Below are 20,504 nucleotides of genomic sequence, written 5' to 3'. Positions count from 1 at the left end.
CCAGGACCATCTTTTGTTTCTATTATAATGTCCATCATATTAACATAACATTTACTTAATTTCTACCTTGCAACAAACTAGATCTTGATTTACTTTGATTACATTTCATTTATTGTAGTCATGTGTACCTAAGTACAGTGAGAAGCTTTGTTTTGCGAGCAGTACAAGTAGATCATAGCAAACAAGGACATACAGATCATAAAGTATTTAGACAGAGTGAGGAATACAAGTTACAACTGCACGGGAGGTGCACAAAGCAAGATCAACATTAGCAACATCAACGTTATTGAAATTAGAGAGTTCATTCTCCTTGAACCTTTGGGGTGTGTGTGTGTGTGTGTGTGTGTGTGTTCAAGCTTCTGTATCTTCTGCCTGATGGCAATGATTGTAGGAGAGCATTACCTGGGTGGGAGGGGTCTTTAATGATGTTGGTAGTCTTTCTGCAGCACTGACAAATGTAAATGGAGTCAATGGGTGGGAGGTTGGCTTTGGTAATGGTCCTGAAGAAGGGCTTATGCCCAAAACGTCTATTCTCCTGCTCCTCGGATGCTGCCTGGCCTGCTGCGCTTTTCCAGCAACACATGTTTCAATTTTTTGTAATGGTCTAGATTGTGCACACAATGTTCTGCAGAACAGTTGCTATACTATGCCATTATGCACCTGGACCATTTGCTTTTAATGGTGCATCTATAGAGGTTGGTGAGGGTCCTTATGGACATGCCAAATTTCCTCAGATGCCTGTGGAAGAAGAGGCGTTGTTGCACTGCCTTGACAGTGTTGAAGATAAAAGGCTCTTGTTAGATTAGAAAATCTTTTTCCTTTACCCATCAGACCCAGCATACCCAGCAGATCTCCATCTACAAGAAGATGGTGGCACTAAATCTGCCTCATGGTAAGCAGCAGCACAGAAGATCCGACAACACTGTGGTCAGCAGTGAGGATTGTTCACAGAACAGTTAGTAGGACTGATAGTTGATAAAGCACCTGGTCCAGATGAAATGCATTCCAGGTTGCTGACGGATGTGAAGGCAAAAATAGAGCCCATTGGTCACCCTGTAATTGGGCATGTGGTAACTATAGCAACTGTAATGAAGTCATAGAATGAGTTCCCTGATTGGGGGCTGTTAATCTGGAATCAGAGAGCCCTGGTTGACAAATAAGAACAGGAGTGTCAGATGTCCTGTTCACTCTGAGGGCTGGCTATGACGGAGCTGGATCAGTGTCAAGGACACTCCATATGAAAATAAATGGTAACTTGGTGGTGGCATACTGGCCTCAGCAGAGTTATCTCAGTAAGATAGGGCTTCTGTTGCTTGTTGGGTAATCCAGTGTTTTGAAGATCCTAATTCAGCAGGTCAAATCTGTCACTGCAGATGGAGGATTTTGATTCGGCTAATTAAGAATTTTGTAGTAAACTGTTGAGAGAAATAGTGACTATGAAACAATTGAATTTTCATCAAATCTATTTAATTCAAGTCCTTAGGAAAGGCAGCTACCACCTGCCAGCTTTCTTGTCTGGTTTATTTGAGCCTTCCAAATCACAGCAATATATTTGACTTTTAATTGGATTCTGAAATTACCTCACACATTCCTCACTTATGGGGATAAGAAATAAATGCTAGCTTTAGAATTGACTCGTGATGCACTGGTAGTGTCTCTACCTCTGGTCCTCAAGGCCTGGATTCAATTCCCACTTGCTTCAGAGATGTTTGTAATATACCTGAAGGGTTGGTTCAAAATATCTGAATGCTGGCCTCGTGAGTAATACCTGTGAATTCAAGTCTATTTTGGGGGGGGGGGGGGGGGGGGGGGGGGGAGGGGAACTTCTGTCCTCAACAGTTACTGGAGGAATGTTGGAAAGCTGAAGATTGTTAACTTTGTATCGCTGTTCAACAAAGGCAAGTGGGATAAACCAGAAAATTACAGACACTCCACCTTGCATTGATTATGCAAGCCAGAATCAAGAACAAAATAAACTATTGCTTAGAAAGACATGGATTAGTCAAGTCAAGTTGATTAGTCAAGTCAAACCTAACTTGGTAACAATTATTTAAGGAGGGGAAGCACTGAGAATTAAGGGGACAAAACAGCAACATTGCTACAAAGATCTGAGGCGGTGAAGCAAATGGAAATTCCAACTTTAGGAGAATGGCCACTGGACTAAAAAAATTAATTCTGCTTTCTCTCCACAGATGCTGCCAGAGCTGCTGAGTTTCTCAGCATTTTCTGTTTTTGATATAAAATCTTGCTCAGCCTTCATTTGTTCTTGTTTAAAGTGTACTGCTCATCGGTCATGATGCTGAAAATGTGTCGCTGGAAAAGCGCAGCAGGTCAGGCAGCATCCAAGGAGCAGGAGAGTCGACGTTTCGGGCATGAGCCCTTCTTCAGGAATACTGCCTGACCTGCTGCACTTTTCCAGCAACACATTTTCAGCTCTGATCTCCAGCATCTGCAATCCTCACTTTCTCCTCATCGGTAATGATGCTTTGGTCTCCTACTTGGACTGTGTAACATTACGGTACACAAGAACAGTCTTAATAAAGATGTATTTTGCAACTACTGCCATTTGTGTCACTGAAGTCATCAGACTAATTCTGAGTTGAGATACGTTAAAAAGCTAGGTGTATTAGTCCTCACTTGAAACATTTTGTTACTAATTTGTGAATAGGAAGATTAGTATTTTTTTTTGCAAATCACTTGTGTAAATGTTTCACCTGACCAGGTTTTTTAATTTATTCATTCACAGGATGTGGGTGTCGCTGGCTAGTCCAGAATTTATTGGCATTCACTAATTGGCCAGAGGAAATTTAAGAGTCAACCACATTGCTGTGCGCCGGGAGTCACATATAGATCGGACCAGGTAAGGATGGCAGAGTCCCTCCCTAAAGGACATGAATGAACCACATGGGTTTTTCCAACAATCGACAATAGATTCATGGTCATCAACAGACTCTTAATTCCAGATTTTTAAAAAAATTGAATTCAAATTCCTCAATGTGCTATGGTGTGATTTGAATGTGGGTACCCATTTCTGAGGAAGGGTCACCAGACCTGAAACATTGACTCTGATTTTTCTTCACAGATGCTGAGCTTTCCCAGCAACTTTAGTTTTTGTCCCCAGAACATTACCTGGGTCTCTGGATTACAGTGCAGCAATGATATCACTAAGCCTCACTTCCCCCAAGTCAGCTTTGCTGTGCTGAATGACAGTTTAAGAGTTCTTTTGGCAAGGCTTGCTGGGAACAGAGGGTTTGGGATATAAAAATAGACTGGAAAGGCTTGGACTTTTTTCACTGGAGCGTAGGAGGATGAGGGATGACATTGTGGAGGTTTAGAAAATCATCAGCATAGATAAGGTGAATGACAAGGGTCTATTCCCTGAGGTGGGGAGTTCAAGACTAGGGAGCATACTTTTAAGGTGAGAGGAGAAATATTTAAAAAAGAAATGGGATCAACCTTAACACAGACAGTGGTTTGTGTGGAATTAACTGTCAGAGGAAGTGGTGGGTGTGGGTACAGATACAACTTTTTATAAGATATTTGGATAAGTACATGAATTCGAAAGGTTTGGAGGAATATGGGCCAAGTACTGACAGGTGGGACTAGTTTAGTTTGGGAGCATGGACTGGTTGGACCGAAGGGTTTCCATACTTTATGACAAACAAGTAATGTGATTCCATGTGCAAACACTGGGGGGCAGTAATTCTTCTCAGTACAGAGTGTAGAAAGCTTTTTTTCTGTATGCAGTTTACCAGACTTTTAAAATCTGTTGTTTTTCGCCAATTTGAAATACTTATCCGGGAGGTAATGCAAAGCTACAGTACTTTCAAAATTTACTTGTACTTTTAAAGGTCATAAATAGCTAACGCTAAATCTCTAACATTCCTTACAAAATGTAACTGGGATCATTAAAATCGTGAGTACATCATATACAAACAATTATATAATGTGCCTTTCAGCACTAACTGTCATGGTATATGCTGCCATTGCCAATTCAACTATATAATAATGACAGCTTGAAAATGGAAATGCATTGCAAGACTGCAGCAACAGAGGTGTGAATTTTTTGTGAAAAGTATCTTTGACCACAGGAAGCCCGAACTACTTTAAAACCATCACAATGCAACTTGAAGTATTTTAAAAGTATAGATGGTTGCGATGGAGAAAACATGATAGCAGTTTGCATGCAGCAAGATACAGGAAACGGCATAATTATGATTAGATTTTATTTGTGATACTAGTTGAGAGATAATTCCCCTGTGTCATGGATCACCTGTAAAGGGCAGATGTGACCGCATTTTAACATCTCATCACCACTAAAAATGCACACACTCTCAGCAGCTGAACTGGAGTGTTGAATCTGTTAAATGTTAGATTTAACATCACACAAGATGAGTCATGTGCAACACGTTATTCCGTTTAAAATCAATATGGCAATAGCTGCTGGCAGTAACACACACTCACAAATACATTGTGTTTAACTGGGTTAGTGGTGCATCTAGCCAACAGCAGTAAGTGGAAGTTAATGATTTTCTTTTAAATAATGCTCCAGAAGGGATAATCAAAACGCAAAGTTTGAATGATGTGGAACAAAATAAAGATTTCCTATTTGGAAAAGAGAACCTTTAATCCAAAATTTCTCTTGATCTGAATTAGTACATCCCAAGAGTGATTTGAATACAGCTTTTTTATCGTGGATCTGAAGCTGTGATGTTTTGCAGGTTTTCTGATTGTAGCCAAAACCTGACTAACATTGAAGAATACTGTTCAGGGCTATTTGTAAACAAACTGTAGGAGTGAAATCCCGAATTCAGAGATTTGGACTGATAAACTTGCATTGTGTTCTATTTATAACTGCATTTCACAAATTAGAATATGGGTAAATACAAGAATCTCTGTCATTAGAACCAGTTTTGTTCTGTTACATTCCACAAATCCCAAACTTCCTCCAAACAATTGACTGTCTGCTGCCCTTTTGAAAAGGAACAAGCTCTCAATACACTCAAATTTCTCACTCCCTGTTCAGCTTTCCAACTAGCGCATCACTACTGCCAGTGTTGCGGTGCTCAGGCACTCTGTTATCGGTCTTGAATCCTGTAGTATTTCCTACAAAAGTATGATGTGGAGATGCTGGTGTTGGACTGAGGTGGACAAAGTCAGAAATCACTTGACACCAGGTTACAGTCTTCACCTGACGAAGGGGTTACGCTCCGAAAGCTTGTGATTTCAAATAAACCTGATCAACTGTAACCTGGTATTGTGTGACTTCTGACTTCATGGGAAGCTCATGGCTTACTTAGTCTCTAAAATAGACCCCATCTGTGAAGCAGCTATCTATCACCTTTCCAAATTTGATCACCATCTTCAATCTTTATCTACCTATCCCATGTCTTGGGCTCATAGAATCCCTACAGTGCAGAAAGAGGCCGTTTGGCCCATCGAGTTTGCATCGACCTTCCAAAGAGCATCTCATCCTATCCAGGTAACACCACATTTTCCATAACTAACCTGCACATCCCTGGACACTACAGGGTAATATAACATGGCCAGTCCCCACCTAACCTGCAAGGAGGAAAAGAGAGATGATGGAGGGTTGTTTCTGTAATTAGAAACCTGTGACCAGCAGAACCACTGAGATCGGTGCTGGGACTCCTTGCTGTTTGTTCTGTACATTAATGACTTAGATGTGAATGGAGAAGGTATAATAAATTTGCAGATGACATGAAAATTGGGGATGTTGTTGATAGTGAAGTAGGTGATCTCTGGCTACAGTCTGATCTTGATCAGCTGGTAAATTGTGCAGAACAATGGTAAATGGAATTTACTTCCAGTAAGTGCGAAGTATTTTGGGAGGCCTGATAAGGGAAGGATATACACAGGTGAACGGCAGGTCTCCAGGAAATACTGAGGAGCAAAGGACTTTGCTGTACAGGTTCATAGGTCCCTGAAGGTGTTGGCATAGGTCAGTAGACAGGATGGTAAAGAAGGCATATGGGATAGTATCCTTCATTTGCTGGGGCCTAGAATATAGGAGGAGCAAGGAATTCCTGTAACAACTTAATAAATCATTTGTTAGGCCACAGATGGAACACTCTGTTGTTCTGATCACTGCACTATTGGAAAGGTTCCAGAGGAGATTCACCAGGATATTGTCTGGAATGAAAAGTCTCTGTTATGAGGAGAGGCTGGGTTTGTTGCTCCTGAAGAGAGATCTGATTGACTTACACAAAATTGAGAGACATAAACAGAGTAGATCATGAGAATCTCTTTCTCGTGGTGGATGTGTTTAAGACCAGAGGGCATAAGTTTGAATTGATGAGCAAGCAGCTTAGCGGAGATCTGAGAAAGAAAAATCACCCAAAGAATGGTAGACACATGGAACGTGCCACCAGAGAGACTGGTGGAAGCAGGTACTCTCTCAACAATTAAGAAGCGTTTGGACAAGCACTTAAGATGTCAGGACATAATAGGTCTGAGTGCAGGTAAATGGGATTAGTGTGGTTTGATGTTTGTTGGTTGCATAGACATAGTGGCCAAAGGGCCTGTTTCTATGACTCTACTATTATCTATTTGGAGAGAAACCTCAAGATACTTCAGTGCAGAGGGATTGGGGTTCTTTATACATGTGTTGCGGAGAGCAGTTAGTAAGGAGGTAAATGGAATTTTGGCATTTATTGTTAACGGAGTGGAATATAAAAGAAGGGATGTGTTATTGCAACTGAACAAAGCATTGGTGGAACTGCAATTGATGTTCTGTGTTCAGTTTCCTTCCACTTACTTGAAGGATGTAATCGCTTTGGAGGCAGTTCAGAAAAAGTTCACTAGATTAATTTCAAAGATGAAAGATTTGGCTTTTGGAGGAGACTTGAACAGTTTAAGCCTATACTTACTAGAGTTTAGAAGAATGAAAGCTAATCTAATTAAGGTATCAAAATGCTAAAGAGAATTGCCAAAGTGGACTTGGAGTGAATGTTTGTCCTTGTATCTCCTTTTAATTAGAATTGTTTTAAAGGGTTATTGGTTTGGGCAGGAAAGTGGAGTTGAGGCTGGGATGAGATCACCCATGATAGTCTTAAATGGCAGAGCAGGCTCGAGGGGCTGAACAGCCTACTGTTGGTCCGAGTTCTTTTGTTCTCACCTGAATCTGAAGTCACCATGTCAACATCAGAAAATGATTTCTTTTGTGCATCTGTAAAGAAGATTTCTAAGATTATTTTTGTTTTTATGAAAACCATAAGGCACAAGAACAGAAGTAGGCCATTGGGCCCATCAAGTGTTCTCCAATATTCAATGAAATCATGGCTGATGTGATAATCCTTAACTCAGTTTCCCTGCCTTTGTCCTCACTATCCTTGATCCCTTTACTGATGAAAAATTGGTTTATCTCAGCCTTGATGACCCAACCATGACAGCCCTCTGTGGTAAAGAATTCTATAAATTCATTACCTTCTGAGAAAAGAAGATCTTACTTCTCTCTGACTTAAATGAGGAACCCCACATTCTGAGATTATGCTTCCGGTCCTATACTCTTCCATAAGCAGGAAACAACATTTCTACATCTACCCAGTTAAGCCCCTGAGAATCTTCTATGTTTCAATAAGGCCTCATTTTATTTCTTTCAATAGCATGGGTGAGCTGCTGGATGCAGAAGAATGGGATTGTGGGAGATATAGCAGTTTGGATCTGTAATTGGCTTGCTGAAAGAAGACAGAGGGTGGTGGTTGATGGGAAATGTTCATCCTGGAGTCCAGTTACCAGTGGTGTACCGCCAGGGTCGGTGTTGGGTCCACTGCTGTTCCTTATTGTTATAAACGACCTGGATGAGGGTGTAGAAGGATGGGTTAGTAAATTTGCAGACGACCCCATGGTCGGTGAAGTTGTGGATAGTAATGAAGGATGTTGTAGATTACAGAGAGACATAGATAAGTTGAAGAGCTGGGCTGAGAGGTAGAAAATGGAGTTTAATGCAGAAAAGTGTGAGGTGATTCACTTTGGTCAGAGTAATCAGAATGCAAACTACTGGGCTAATGGTAAGATCCTTGGTAGTGTATATGAGCAGAGAGATCTCAGTGTCCAGGTACACCGATCCTTGAAAGTTGCCACCCAGATTGACAGGGTTGTTAAGAAGGCATACACTGTTTTAGGTTTTATTAATAGAAGGATCAAGTTCTGGAACCATGAGGTTATGCTACAGCTGTATAAAACTCTGGTCCGGCCAGAATTGGACTATTGTGTCCAGTTCTGGTCACTGCATTATAAGAAGGATGTGGAAGCTTTGCAAAGGGTGCAGAGGGGATTTACTAGGATGTTGCCTGGTATGAAGGGAAGGTCTTACGAGGAAAGGTTGAGGGACTTGAGACTGTTTTCATTAGAGAGCAGAAGGTTGAGAGGTGACTTAATAGAGACATGTAAGATAATCAGAGGGTTAGATAGGGGGGACAAGGAGAGCCTTTTTTCAAGAATGGTGATGGCAAGCACGAGGGGGCATAGCTTTAAATTGAGGGGTGATAGATATAGGACAGGTGTCAGAGGTAGTTTCTTTACTCAGAGAGTAGTAAGGGTATGGAATGCTTTGCCTGCAACGGGAGTAGATTTGCCAACTTTAAGTACATTTAAGTCGTCATTGGACAAGCATATGGATGTACATGGAATAGTGTGGGGTAGATGGGCTTGATTGGTATGACAGGTCGGCGCAACATCAAGGGCTGAAGGGCCTGTACTGCGCTGTAATGTTCTGTGTTCTATGTTACTGCCATAAGTTCATAAGATATAGCAGCAGAATTAGGCCAATTGGCCCATCGAGTCTGCCCTGCCATTCAATCATGGCAATTATTCTCCTCAACCCCATTTTCTTGTCTTCTTTCCACATCCCTTCAACCCATTACCAATTAAAGATCTGTCTAACTCCTCCTTAAATTTACTCACTGTCCCAGCATCCACTGCACTTTGGGGTAGTGAGTTCCACAGATTCACAACCCTTTGGGAGAAGTAGTTTCTTAACTCTGTTTAAGATTTGCTGTCCCTTATCCTGTCTTTATTTTGAATTCATAAATGACAGTGCCACAATGCGACCTGAAATCACAGCCCATTCTACTGGAAATGTTCAACTTTCTCAAGCAAAGTGAACTCTGTAATGCTTTAAGTGTCGGGATGCCCACAAATTGTCAGCAAAGCTTTCGTTGCACGTGATATCTGCAGGAAAAATGTAATATAAAATATGGCTTAATGTACATTGACTTTTAACATTAATTTGAAGTATCCTTCAGATGGATGCTTTATTGTTAAGTTAACATGAATCAAGTGATAGATGTATTGTTGCATTTTGGAGAGTAATTCCTTTGTTCCATTAAATCGAGCAAATTTGGAGCATGGGATCTCCCAGTCTGAGCATATCACAATAGTGAGTGCAACTTATTCAAAGTAACCAATTAATTAATAAAAACCTTTTTATTATAGTTTAACCAGTGTGTACTTGCTGGAGTAAAATCAGATGCTGTAGTGCTGGGCTGTTAGGATTGCTTTGGAAGGATAAATTAAAATCAACCAATGGCATTTATCATCCTTAATGACCACGTGGATCTAATAATGCAATCAGTTTAGGCATTTTAGTTGTCAACAACACAGTTTTAAGTAGGTCAGTGGCATGCAGATTGCTGCCTCCTAATACTCATCTATGGATTGTGTTGTATGTATGGCTGCTGAAATTTCATGGAAGATTTATTGTGGTGCCTTTATGTATTTTATATTTTAAGTATGTTTAAAATACAATTGGTGTATGAATGTGACTGGTGTTCTCAACTGTTTACACATTACTTGGCGTCTGATTTGCCAGTCATGCAAAACGACACAACCAGAATACACATTCAAGCAGAATTAACTCGATGTAATCCAAGGGCTGTTGGTCATTGGAAAGCCACAGGGGCCCCCAACCTTGAAGCTGAAAGGAGGCATAATTGCTACTTATAGAGTAACAGCAGAGAAACAGACCCTCCTGTCCAAATTGTCCATTCCAACCAAGTTTCCCTAACTAAACTAGCTTCTTCCCTTTATCTCCCTCTCCCTGACTTGTTGTGTTATAATGTTCGGAAGGGTTTCGCACGATATTTTTCACTGAAAATGTGCATCCTTTCAAGCGCTTAACAGATCAAAATGAAAGCAAAACTTACTGTGCATGCTAGAAATCTGAAAATAAAACAGAATGCTGGAGAAACTCAGCAGATCTGGACAGGATCTTTTGGAGAGAGAATAAGAACTTAGAAACATAGGAAATAAGTGCAGGAGTAGGCCCTTCGAGCCTGCATCACCATTCAATGTGGTCACGGCTGGTCATGCAAACTCTGTATCCCATTCCCACTTTTTCTCTCTATTCCCTTGATCCCTTTAACCACAGGGGTCACGTCCAGCACCCTCTTGAATATGTCTAATAAAATGGCTCTAACAGCTTCCTGTGAGAGAGAATTCCACAGGTTCACAACTTTGAGTGGAAAAAGTTCTACCTTGTCTCAGTCCTGAGTGGCTGACCCTTTATTCTAGACTGTGAACCTTAGTTCTGGACTTGCCCAACATTGAAAACATTCTTTCCACAATTAGGGGTAATCAGAGTTAACGTTTCGAGTGCAGGTTGACTCTCCTTCAGAACTGAATGATGCTGGAAAAATTTTTTTTACATACTTTTCTTACAGACAGAGGTTAAGTACAAAATGCAAAGGAGTTCTTAATGGCGGAGAAAGAGAAAAAGTGATGATGTAAAGTGAGTGTAAATTAAAGTGTGAAAGGGAACGATTGGTTCCTTGCTAGTAACAGCAAAGTAAAGAAGACCCAACCAAGACAAGGGGTCGTGCTGGAATGAATTTAAGAAAAATGGAGAACAGATATAATACGATCAGGTTGTGAAGTTGCGAAATTCAATATCGAGACCTGTAAGACAAAAATGAGGTGTTATACTTCAAATTTGCATTGTGCTTAATTGGAACATTGGAGTGGGTTCAGGGTAGAAATGTTAGCATGTGAGCAAGATAGTTTAACGAAAAGGCAAGCAACTAGGGGTGGAGTGTGGGATAACAGTAGTGATGTTCCTCAAAGCTGTCACTTTGTCTGCATTTGGTCTCGCCAGTGTAAAAGAGGTCACCAGGTTTAGCAGCATCTCTGGAAAGAACTCCGAGTTAACGTTTCAAATCGAGTGACCTTTCCTCGTAGCCAGACCCTGCTGAGCTTATGCAGCAACTTCTGTTTTTGTTTCTGATTTACAGCATCCGCAGTTCTTTCAGTTTTGAAAAGATGTCATGTGAGGAGCAAATGCAGTAGACTAGATTGAAAGAAGTACAGGTGAAATGCTGCTTCATCTGGATGATGTTTTTGGGGCTTTGAAGGAGGTGAATGGGCAAGTGAAGTTCCTCAATTGCACTGCTGCCAATTGCATGGAAAGGTGCCAAGGAGGAGTGAGGAAGCTTTAGGACTGACGGAAAAGTGGACCAAGGTGTCACAGAGGGAATAGTCCCTGTGGAATGCCTACAGTGGAGTGGAAGATGTGTTTAGTGGTAGCATCCTGCTGGAAGTGGCAGAGGATGATCCTTTTGAATATTAGTGGAATGGAAAATAAGTACAAAGGGAACCCTGTTGTGGTTCTGAGAAAGAGGAGGGGTAAAGGTAGATGTGTGGGTGATGGGTTAGACATTACTAAAGGCCCTGTCAAACACAATTGGGCCAGAGTGGGTGGGATGAGGAAAAAGGAAGTTGAAAATGTGTTGCTGGTTAAAGCACAGCAGGTTAGGCAGCATCCAAGGAATAGGAAATTCGACATTTCGGGCATAAGCCCTTCGCTTATGCCCGAAACGTCGAATTTCCTATTCCTTGGATGCTGCCTAACCTGCTGTGCTTTAACCAGCAACACATTTTCAACTGTGATATCCAGCATCTGCAGACCTCATTTTTTACCTGAGGAAAAAGGAAGTCTTGCCAGAGATGGCATCATCAGTACAAATGTGAATTCAGAAATTGGAATATGTTTAGATTAGATTACTTACAGTGTGGAAACAGGCCCTTCGGCCCAACAAGTCCACACCGACCCGCTGAAGCGCAATCCACCCATACCCCTTTACCTAACACTACAGGCAATTTAGCGTGGCCAATTCACCTGATCTGCACATTTAGAGAGATATAAAATAACCCCAGTACTTCCATCTGCAAAATTATTTGAATTTTAATTGTTTTTTATTTTGGTAATTAAACTGTGATTCCAGCACATTTAAAAGCTGCTTGCAATGGGAGTATAGTATTGGAGCAGGAGAGGGGAATGAATACAAATTCTTTCATCGTGTGCCAAGGAAGAAAGTTTTGAACTTCTGCTTGTTCATATCCCATTGTCAGAACATCTTTGCCCATACTCTCAGTTGAACAAGTCTGCAATGTTGTGAACCCACTAAAAACAGTTACCAGAACAGCTGTTTTGGAACTTAAAGGTCGGAGGTAACTTCAGTTCTTTTGCAAAACATTCAGCCTTTGCTTTCTTCATTAGAGGCACATTCCTTTTGAAGGAAAACACAAGCTGGCACTGGGGTATTTTCAGTTTCAGAAGAGATTTATTTGCATAGCTAAAATAAGGGGAATTAATTCCAAATCCACCATAAATAATTCTACATAATAGCTTCGAACTGAAACTGCTTGTATTTGGAAGAATCTGTTGTTTATGACTCCTCATGCAAGATGTAATATGATCTGCATAATACGACAGATCAGTGCACCACTAATTCACTCCTATTTATCCTGTGTCAGATACAATGTAGGAATAGACCACTAAAAGTTAAAGGAGATGTTGCATTCTTTAGCAATGAAGCAGTGTTCAATCTAGAAAACATTTTGTTTTCTTTAAAAAAAATTGGTTAAGCAACGCTCAGACATTGCACCGCAAGTTAATCTCTGAAACATTGATATAACAGCATTCTTGCTAAAGTGAATCATTGACTCCCTTTCTTAAAGAACGTGAGAGTTAGGAGCTGCAGTAGGTAGTTCAGCCCCTTGAGCCTGCTCTGCCTTTGGTACTATCATGGCTGATTTCATCTTGGCCTCAACTCCACCTTCCTGCCCCCTCTCCATAACCCTTGAAACCATTATTAAGTAAAAATTTCTCTATTTCCTCCTTCAATTTATTCAATGTCCCAGCATCCATTGCACTCTAAGGTAGTGAATTCCACACATTCCCAAGCCTTTGAGAGAAGTAATTTCTCCTTATCCCTGTTTTCAGGAAAAGGGCAGCAGACTGAATACTATGACTCTTGTTCAAGAGGGTTGTCACACATGAGGACACATCCTTTCTACGACTACTTTGTCAATTCACTTTAGCATCTTATGTATCGCAATCTAACAAATGTCAGAGAATTAGGCCTAAACATTTTACCAAATATCAGAGAGTTGGGCTAAACTGCACTGTTTGTCTTCATAAGACAATGTTATCCTCCTTACTAGCCAACAACTTTTATATCATCTGCAAATTTACTGATCAACCCTTCTGCATTAATTCCAAATCATTTTTATATACTACAAAGAGCAAGGGTCCCATTACTCACCTATAGAATCCCATTGTACACCGGTGTCCAGTCACAAAACACCCCTCAAACATCACCCTCTGCTTCCTACCAGTCAGACAATTTTGGATCCAATTAGCCAAATGTCCTTGGATCCCATGGCCTTGTACCTTTGCCACTAGTCTTCCATGAGACATTATCAAAGGCCTTGCTGGAGTCCAAGTGCTGTCACTGCACATCTGGTCACTTCTGCAAAAAAGATCAATCAAGTTGCAGTTGCAGTTGTATAAGACTCTGGTGCGGCCGCATCTGGAGTATTGTGTGCAGTTTTGGTCGCCATACTATAGGAAGGATGTGGAGGCACTGGAACGGGTGCAGAGGAGGTTTACCAGGATGTTGCCTGGCATGGTAGGAAGATCGTATGAGGAAAGGCTGAGACTCTTTGGGCTGTTCTCATTGGAGAAAAGAAGGTTTAGGGGAGATTTGATAGAGGTGTACAAGATGATTAGGGGTTTAGATAGGGTTGACAGTGAGAACCTTTTTCTGCGTATGGAGTCAGCTGTTACTAGGGGACACAGCTTTCAATTAAGGGGTGGTAGGTATAGGACAGATGTTAGGGGTAGATTCTTTACGCAGCGGGTTGTGAGTTCATGGAATGCCCTGCCAGTAGCAGTGGTGGACTCTCCCTCTTTATGGTCATTCAAGCGGGCATTGGATAAGCATATGGAGGTTATTGGGCTAGTGTAGGTTAGGTAGGCTTCGGTCGGCGCAACATCGAGGGCCAAAGGGCCTGTACTGTGTTGTATTTTTCTATGTTCTATAAGTTGGTCAGCCATGACCCAACAAAACCAGACTGACAGTCCCTAATTAATCCCTGCCTCTCCATGCGAGGATTAATGCTGTCCCTCTGTTGTTTCTAATAGTTCCCGCATCACTGAAGTTAGGCTGACTGGCCTGTAGTTTCCTGGTTTATCGGTTGCTCCCTTTCTTGAATAACAGTATCATATTGGCTGTCCTTCAATTCTCTGGCAACTCACCTGTAGCCAGGGTTTTCGGTAAGATGGCGGCAGAGTACAGCATCTGAACCTGGGACTTTTCCGCTTATCTCTTCATATCTTTTTACACTTTTTCTTTTTTTACATTTTCTACTTTTCATGAATATTTTACTTCCCTTTTGGACACAATCATGGAAAGCGCATTGGTAGTGGCAGAGAGGCCCAGAGTGGGTACTGGTGGTGGTCAGTGAGTGGACCCAGAGCACAGACTGGTTGAGGTCAGTGAGCGGGTCCAGAGTGTGGACTGGTGGTGGTCAGTGAGTGGACACAGTGCAGACTTATGATGCCATCAGGGACAACCGTGGGTTCCCAGCAGCTTCTGCATTGTTGAGGTGATCCTAATGCCAACTCATGAAGGTAGCAGTCGAGGTGGGTTTGGGCCCAGTAGGAGACCTGGTGACATCAGCAGCAGAGAGGTTGGCCTGAAGCAGACTCATGCCACGGCAGAGTCTGGTTTTGGCCAGTGTGGTATCCGGCACATTCAGTGATGTGTGCATTGGTGAGGTCCAGCATGGACTTATAGTGGCGGGACATCGGTGGAAGCGAGATATCACTGAAGGGTGGTAACTTTCACACCAGCAGCAGCATGGTGAAGGGGACCTGTGCCCGACTACTAGGCCCCGTAGCCCATAGGGGGGCACTTAACAAGAAGGACTGTAAAGTTGGACACTATTTATTTAACCTTCTGCCTCTGTAATCTGTTTTAGTATTGCCACATTAAAACACACAAAAAGAACTATGCAACACATTACACTGTATTTTGTAATACAATACCTATGGCAATAAATGAATCAAATGATTGCTGGTGCCCGTTTCCTCCCTTGCTGCTTTTATCAGACTGGGATACATTTCATCCAGCCCTGCTTACTAGTTTTCTGTGATTCGTTCACGAGGACTCCCAGATCTCTCTGCGCAAAAGCACTGTTGTTTCTCTTCGTTCAAGTAATAAGTTGGCTGTCCCTTCAAATTAAATGGATAACCTCACAGTTATCCAAGTTAAAACTCATAGAATCATAGAATTCTTACAGTGCAGAAAGAGGTCATTTGGTCCATCAGATCTGAACCGACCCTCCAAAGAGCATCCCACACAGACACACCTCCCTTAACTGCATCCTCCTAACCCTGTGTGGGGTCATTACCATGGTTACCATTCATCTAACCTGTGCATCCCTGGACACTATGGGGTAATTGGCACAGCCAATCCCTGCGTTTGATTCCAATCTTGGGTAATGTACGTGTGGAATTTGCACATTCACTCCGTGTCCGTGTGGGTTTCTGCAGAGTGCTCTGGTTTCCTCCACAGTCCGTCTGCCAAATTTTGACCCGTTGGGCTCACCTTTCCACGTATATAGTTCATGATTCATTATATGATATTTGCAGTAAATTACATGCTTCACTTGCCTTTTCTCATTGTTAGACTCTAATGAAAATGTGTCAATTGATAGGATATTGTTAACAACGTGTACCTGTATCATGATTATTTTTGGAAAGGGCTCTTTGCAAAGCAAAGGAAACTGACAGTAGCAGGAAACAAATGTACTTGCAATGAACACAAGTTGCTCCATTAGAGTGACTGAATCTACAATACTTTCAGATACTTCAATACTTTCAGAGAGTCTTAGGGTACTACAGCATGGAAACAGACCTTGTGCGTGCCGACCAGATATTTGACCTAGTTCCATTTGCCAGCATTTGGCCCACATCCCTCTAAAACCTTCCTATTCATATACCTATTCAGATGCTTTTAAATATTATAATTGTACCAGCCTCCACCACTTCTTCTGGCAGCTTGTTCCATACATGCACCACCCTCTGTGTGAAAACGTTACTGCTCAGGTCGCTTTTAAATCTTTCCCTTCTCAGCATAAACAATATCTATTGAGTGGGTTCCTTCAAGCATGAAATGATCTGGCATGGATTAGGATGTGCATCTTTCTAGTCTAACTGGAAGAGCCTGGTTGAGTGGCTGATATGAACTTAATTGCATCATTGCAACTATTTACAGTTACATAAATACAACTGACAATTCAAAGAATACCACCCCCCAGGTATGACCCCCTACAAGCTCCCTCGTTCTTCTAACAACATTCTCATGACATAGTTGCAGTGGGTAGTGTTTGTGGTACACGTTTGAGAATTAACCCCTTCAGATCCTTTTCAATACATGGTAGTGAGCAGCAAGAACCATGACTGATGGGTTCCCTTTCTAACTCCAGAAATTCAGGCTGATGGAGACGACTTATCCAGTTTGAGAATGTAATAAAGCTCCTGGTGCAATAGCCCTTTCCCTCGGTCTTTCTTTGAAACCCCTCTCATCAAAACTTGAGAGTGCAAAACTCATCAGAAGTACTCGTCACCACAAGTGGACAACTAGAAAAGCAAATTCAATTGACCATACCTGATCCAGGAAGACAGTCCAGAACTTGTATGCAAAATTACTTTGGCTGCAGACAAACATTTGGATAATCTGTGAATAATTCTTTTTCCTGAATCTGAGTGTTAGTTGCCCAAAATTCCCTTTGAGGTTCTGAGTGCGTATATAATTCTTCAATAAAAATCATTGTAAATATTTGCACAGTTTAAATAATCTGTGAATAATCTTTGTGACAGGATGCTTTGTTTGGCTAGGTTTGCCAGATTGATTACTGGCTGATTTGTTTCTGATACTGAGGTATATGCTGTATGATTGGCAATGTCATCTTCAAAATTCAAACTTTGAGTGTGAGGGAGCGATTGAAGGAAAGTAATTAGTCCACCCCTCCTAATTGTGTTGTAACAATTTAAGCACTGAAGATTCTTCATTGTGTATGTAAGAAAAGGTTACTCTTTTACTAGCCACCTGTCAATAATGCAGTTAATCAGGATTATTTTGTGTTTTGTATTACAGGTACTACAGAACTCTTTCTACCCTGATGTGGTTGGACAACAGAAATTTGTTTCCTTTTCCCTAATGGCTCCAAATTCTGTTGATATTGTTGGTCGTGTGCCAGGGGTATTTGAAAGTGGACAACACCCAGTCATTCTCTGGGTTCTGCTTGCCATGGTCTGTGCTGTTTTGCTCCTGACCATTGTAGTTTTTCTATGCAGTAACTGTGACAGGTAAGAATGACACTTCACAGGGAAAATGGCTTGTGGGTATCGTACTCTGTTATGTCACAAAGTGATAACAGTGACTGTCAAACTATTATATTTCAAATGATCCCACACCAATTATAGTAACTGACATGGAATTCTTTTGTTGTTCAAAAGAAATTTTTCAATTTTTTTCCAATGTAATTAAAATGTGTGTGTCTCTGGATATCCAACAGTCTCTAATCCGATGAGTTTTCATGGAACAGAAGCAGATTTTGTTTTTTGAAGAGGGGAATATGACAGGCATTGTAATGAGGCAGTATGAGTATCAAGATGAATGAGCAAAGTAGGTTTGTGTAACATGGTAACTTGGCAATGGATCAAAATAAAGATGAACTTATCTTCAAATGAATGATAGGGATAATGCTTAGTGGCGTTTCAAGATTTAAAATATTGAAATTCTGAAGTGGAGTTTATCTTTTTGTTCCTTCAGAATTTTTAAAACTACCTTTTGGATTTCTCAGTCTGGATTTCTGCCATGCTGAGGTTACAGTGCATTTCTGGGTCTGATGCTGTAATGCATTACTCTTGGTGTCTTCCCCAATTAAACACCTATTGTAGAATTTAGATCATAGTGAATTGAGGTAGTGGGCCAGAAATTCTGCCAGTTACTCCTCTTGCATCTATACCAGGCACCAGAGGGCAATAGTGCTTTTGGAGTGGTGCTGCATCGTCAATGTGCAAGAAGGGGCACAGCGTAAAGTCAAAATTGCATTATGGCCTGATCATCAAATAGTTACTGAATAAAATGTTGTCATATGCCTATGTTTTTTAATTAGGTTATACATTGAGCTTTTTCCCAAAGGAATGTTTTGCTATTGTATTCCCTCCCTCTATTACGGTACAAAATAGTTTCTCCAGGGGCTGATATGCAACTATGTGACTGCAATGGGGGATGATGTTTGCAGAATGTGCTTCACTAATTAGAGTCATAGAGATGTACAGCATGGAAACAGACCCTTTGGTCCAACTCGTCCGTGCCAACCAGATATCCCAACCCAATCTAGTCCCACCTGCCAGCACCCGGCCCATATCCCTCCAAACCCTTCCTATTCATATACTCATCCAGATGCCTTTTTAAATGTTGAAATTGTACCAGCCTCCACTACTTCCTTTGGCAGTTCATTCCATACACATACCACCTTTTGTGTGAAAAGGTTGCCCCTTAGGTCTCCTCTTTATCTTTCCCCTCTCACCCTAAACCAATGCCCTCTTGTTCTGGACTCCCCCACCCCAGGGAAAAGACTGTCTATTTATCCTATCCATGCTCTGATCAAGATACTGTTGTAATCTGAGGTAACCTACTTCGCTGTCAACTACATCTCCGATTTTGGTGTCATCTGCAAGCTTATGCTCACATCTAAATAATTTATATAAATGATGAAAAGTAGCGGACCCAGCACTGATCCTTGTGGCACTCCACTGGTCACAGGTCTCCAGTCTGAAAAACAACCCTCCACTCCCACCCTCTGTCTTCTACCTTTGAGCCAGATCTGTATGCAAATGGCTAGTTCTCCCAGTATTCCATGAGATCTAACCTTGCTAACCTTGCTAACATGGGGAACCTTGTTGAATGCTTTACTGAAGTCCATATAGATCACGTCCACCGTTCTGTCTTCATCAGTCCTCTTTGTTACTTCTTCAAAAAACTCAATCAAGTTTGTGAGACATGATTTCCCACACACAAAGACATGTCGACTATCCCTAATTAGTCCTTGCCTTTCCAAAAAATGTACAAAGGACTATGAAACTTAAGAAATAGAGCTGTTCCAGATATTAGTCAACATGTTTTGATAGAAAGAAAGCCAAAACATCTTGATTTTTAATGATTTCCTAAGAATATTCATTGCAGAATGAGCACGTGATCCAAATTTTAAGATTTTTGCTAAATTACAGGCAGCAATTATAACACTCAACAAGAAAGGGATGTCTTCTCCTATTTTGAGTGCAACTTATTGGCGTTATATGGAACCTTACCTGAAAAGAAATTGAAATCCTATGGATGTAGTAGCCTACATGGATTAACACTAGGCAATATATTCAGTAACATGATGTGATAAGAGTTTGCCTCTAGCATGGTGTAATACCTGATGCATCAATGCATATGTTATCTCTCATAACATTACCATAATATGCAGGTCCATTTTTTTTATTGAAGAATCCAATAGACATTTATTGCAACTAACTATTACATACAAGCATTAGCAGATGATTCACCTATATTTGTTCATGTGTTTCTAATGATGGAGGGTAAATAATGTGACATCAATCAACTCCTCAGCTTTGCAATACCTTGTAGCTATTCAAGTGAAACTAGAGTGCTTCAGGTTGTGAACATATTCATGAATTGCAGTAATACTGCTGTGTAACAATCAGGAAGTACTCTTAGAACAGAATCAGAAATACAATATCACCCTTTCATGGTTTCTTATCACTGTCATTCATGTGACAAGTTGCAACTTAATATTTTTTGTCCCGAAACTGAATTGGCAAATCAGTTCAGGCACCAAGCTGGATTATAGAGTATATCTCAACCTTTAAAATACTATTTTTACCTCTGCTCACAATTTATATCAGGAAATTTAGATAAGAAAACCTCTACTAATAGGTATCAAAATACAACTCAAGGTATGATGGCCTCATGACTCCGAGTGATTACAAAGTTTGCTGCAAGAGACAATACCTGAGGATGATTTTTGGAGCAATATTGACAGCTGCTTTTCTATTCTGTGGACTTGTGTTTTCAAGACCATAAAGTTTTGTTTCTGATTGGTTTAGGATCATTAATATAGCTAAT

At 41.0% G+C, this 20,504-nt stretch overlaps 1 protein-coding gene across 4 annotated transcripts in view; it reads left to right on the top strand.

Moving 5' to 3' along the window:
- Window positions 1-20,504, top strand: part of pag1 (phosphoprotein membrane anchor with glycosphingolipid microdomains 1) — a 154,500-nt gene that overhangs the window by 95,555 nt on the left and 38,441 nt on the right. For all 4 annotated transcript variants that reach the window (XM_060824161.1, XM_060824159.1, XM_060824158.1 and 1 more), the window contains 2 exons: window positions 2,747-2,860; window positions 17,463-17,674. In XM_060824161.1, the coding sequence (XP_060680144.1) occupies window positions 17,526-17,674 (149 nt within the window). In that variant the 5' untranslated portion in view covers window positions 2,747-2,860; window positions 17,463-17,525. The remainder of the gene's footprint in view (window positions 1-2,746; window positions 2,861-17,462; window positions 17,675-20,504) is intronic.

The sequence above is a fragment of the Hemiscyllium ocellatum genome, chromosome 4 (assembly GCF_020745735.1).
Source record: "Hemiscyllium ocellatum isolate sHemOce1 chromosome 4, sHemOce1.pat.X.cur, whole genome shotgun sequence".
Taxonomy (NCBI): Eukaryota; Metazoa; Chordata; class Chondrichthyes; order Orectolobiformes; family Hemiscylliidae; genus Hemiscyllium; species Hemiscyllium ocellatum.
This window is presented reverse-complemented; position numbering and strand designations above follow the sequence as displayed.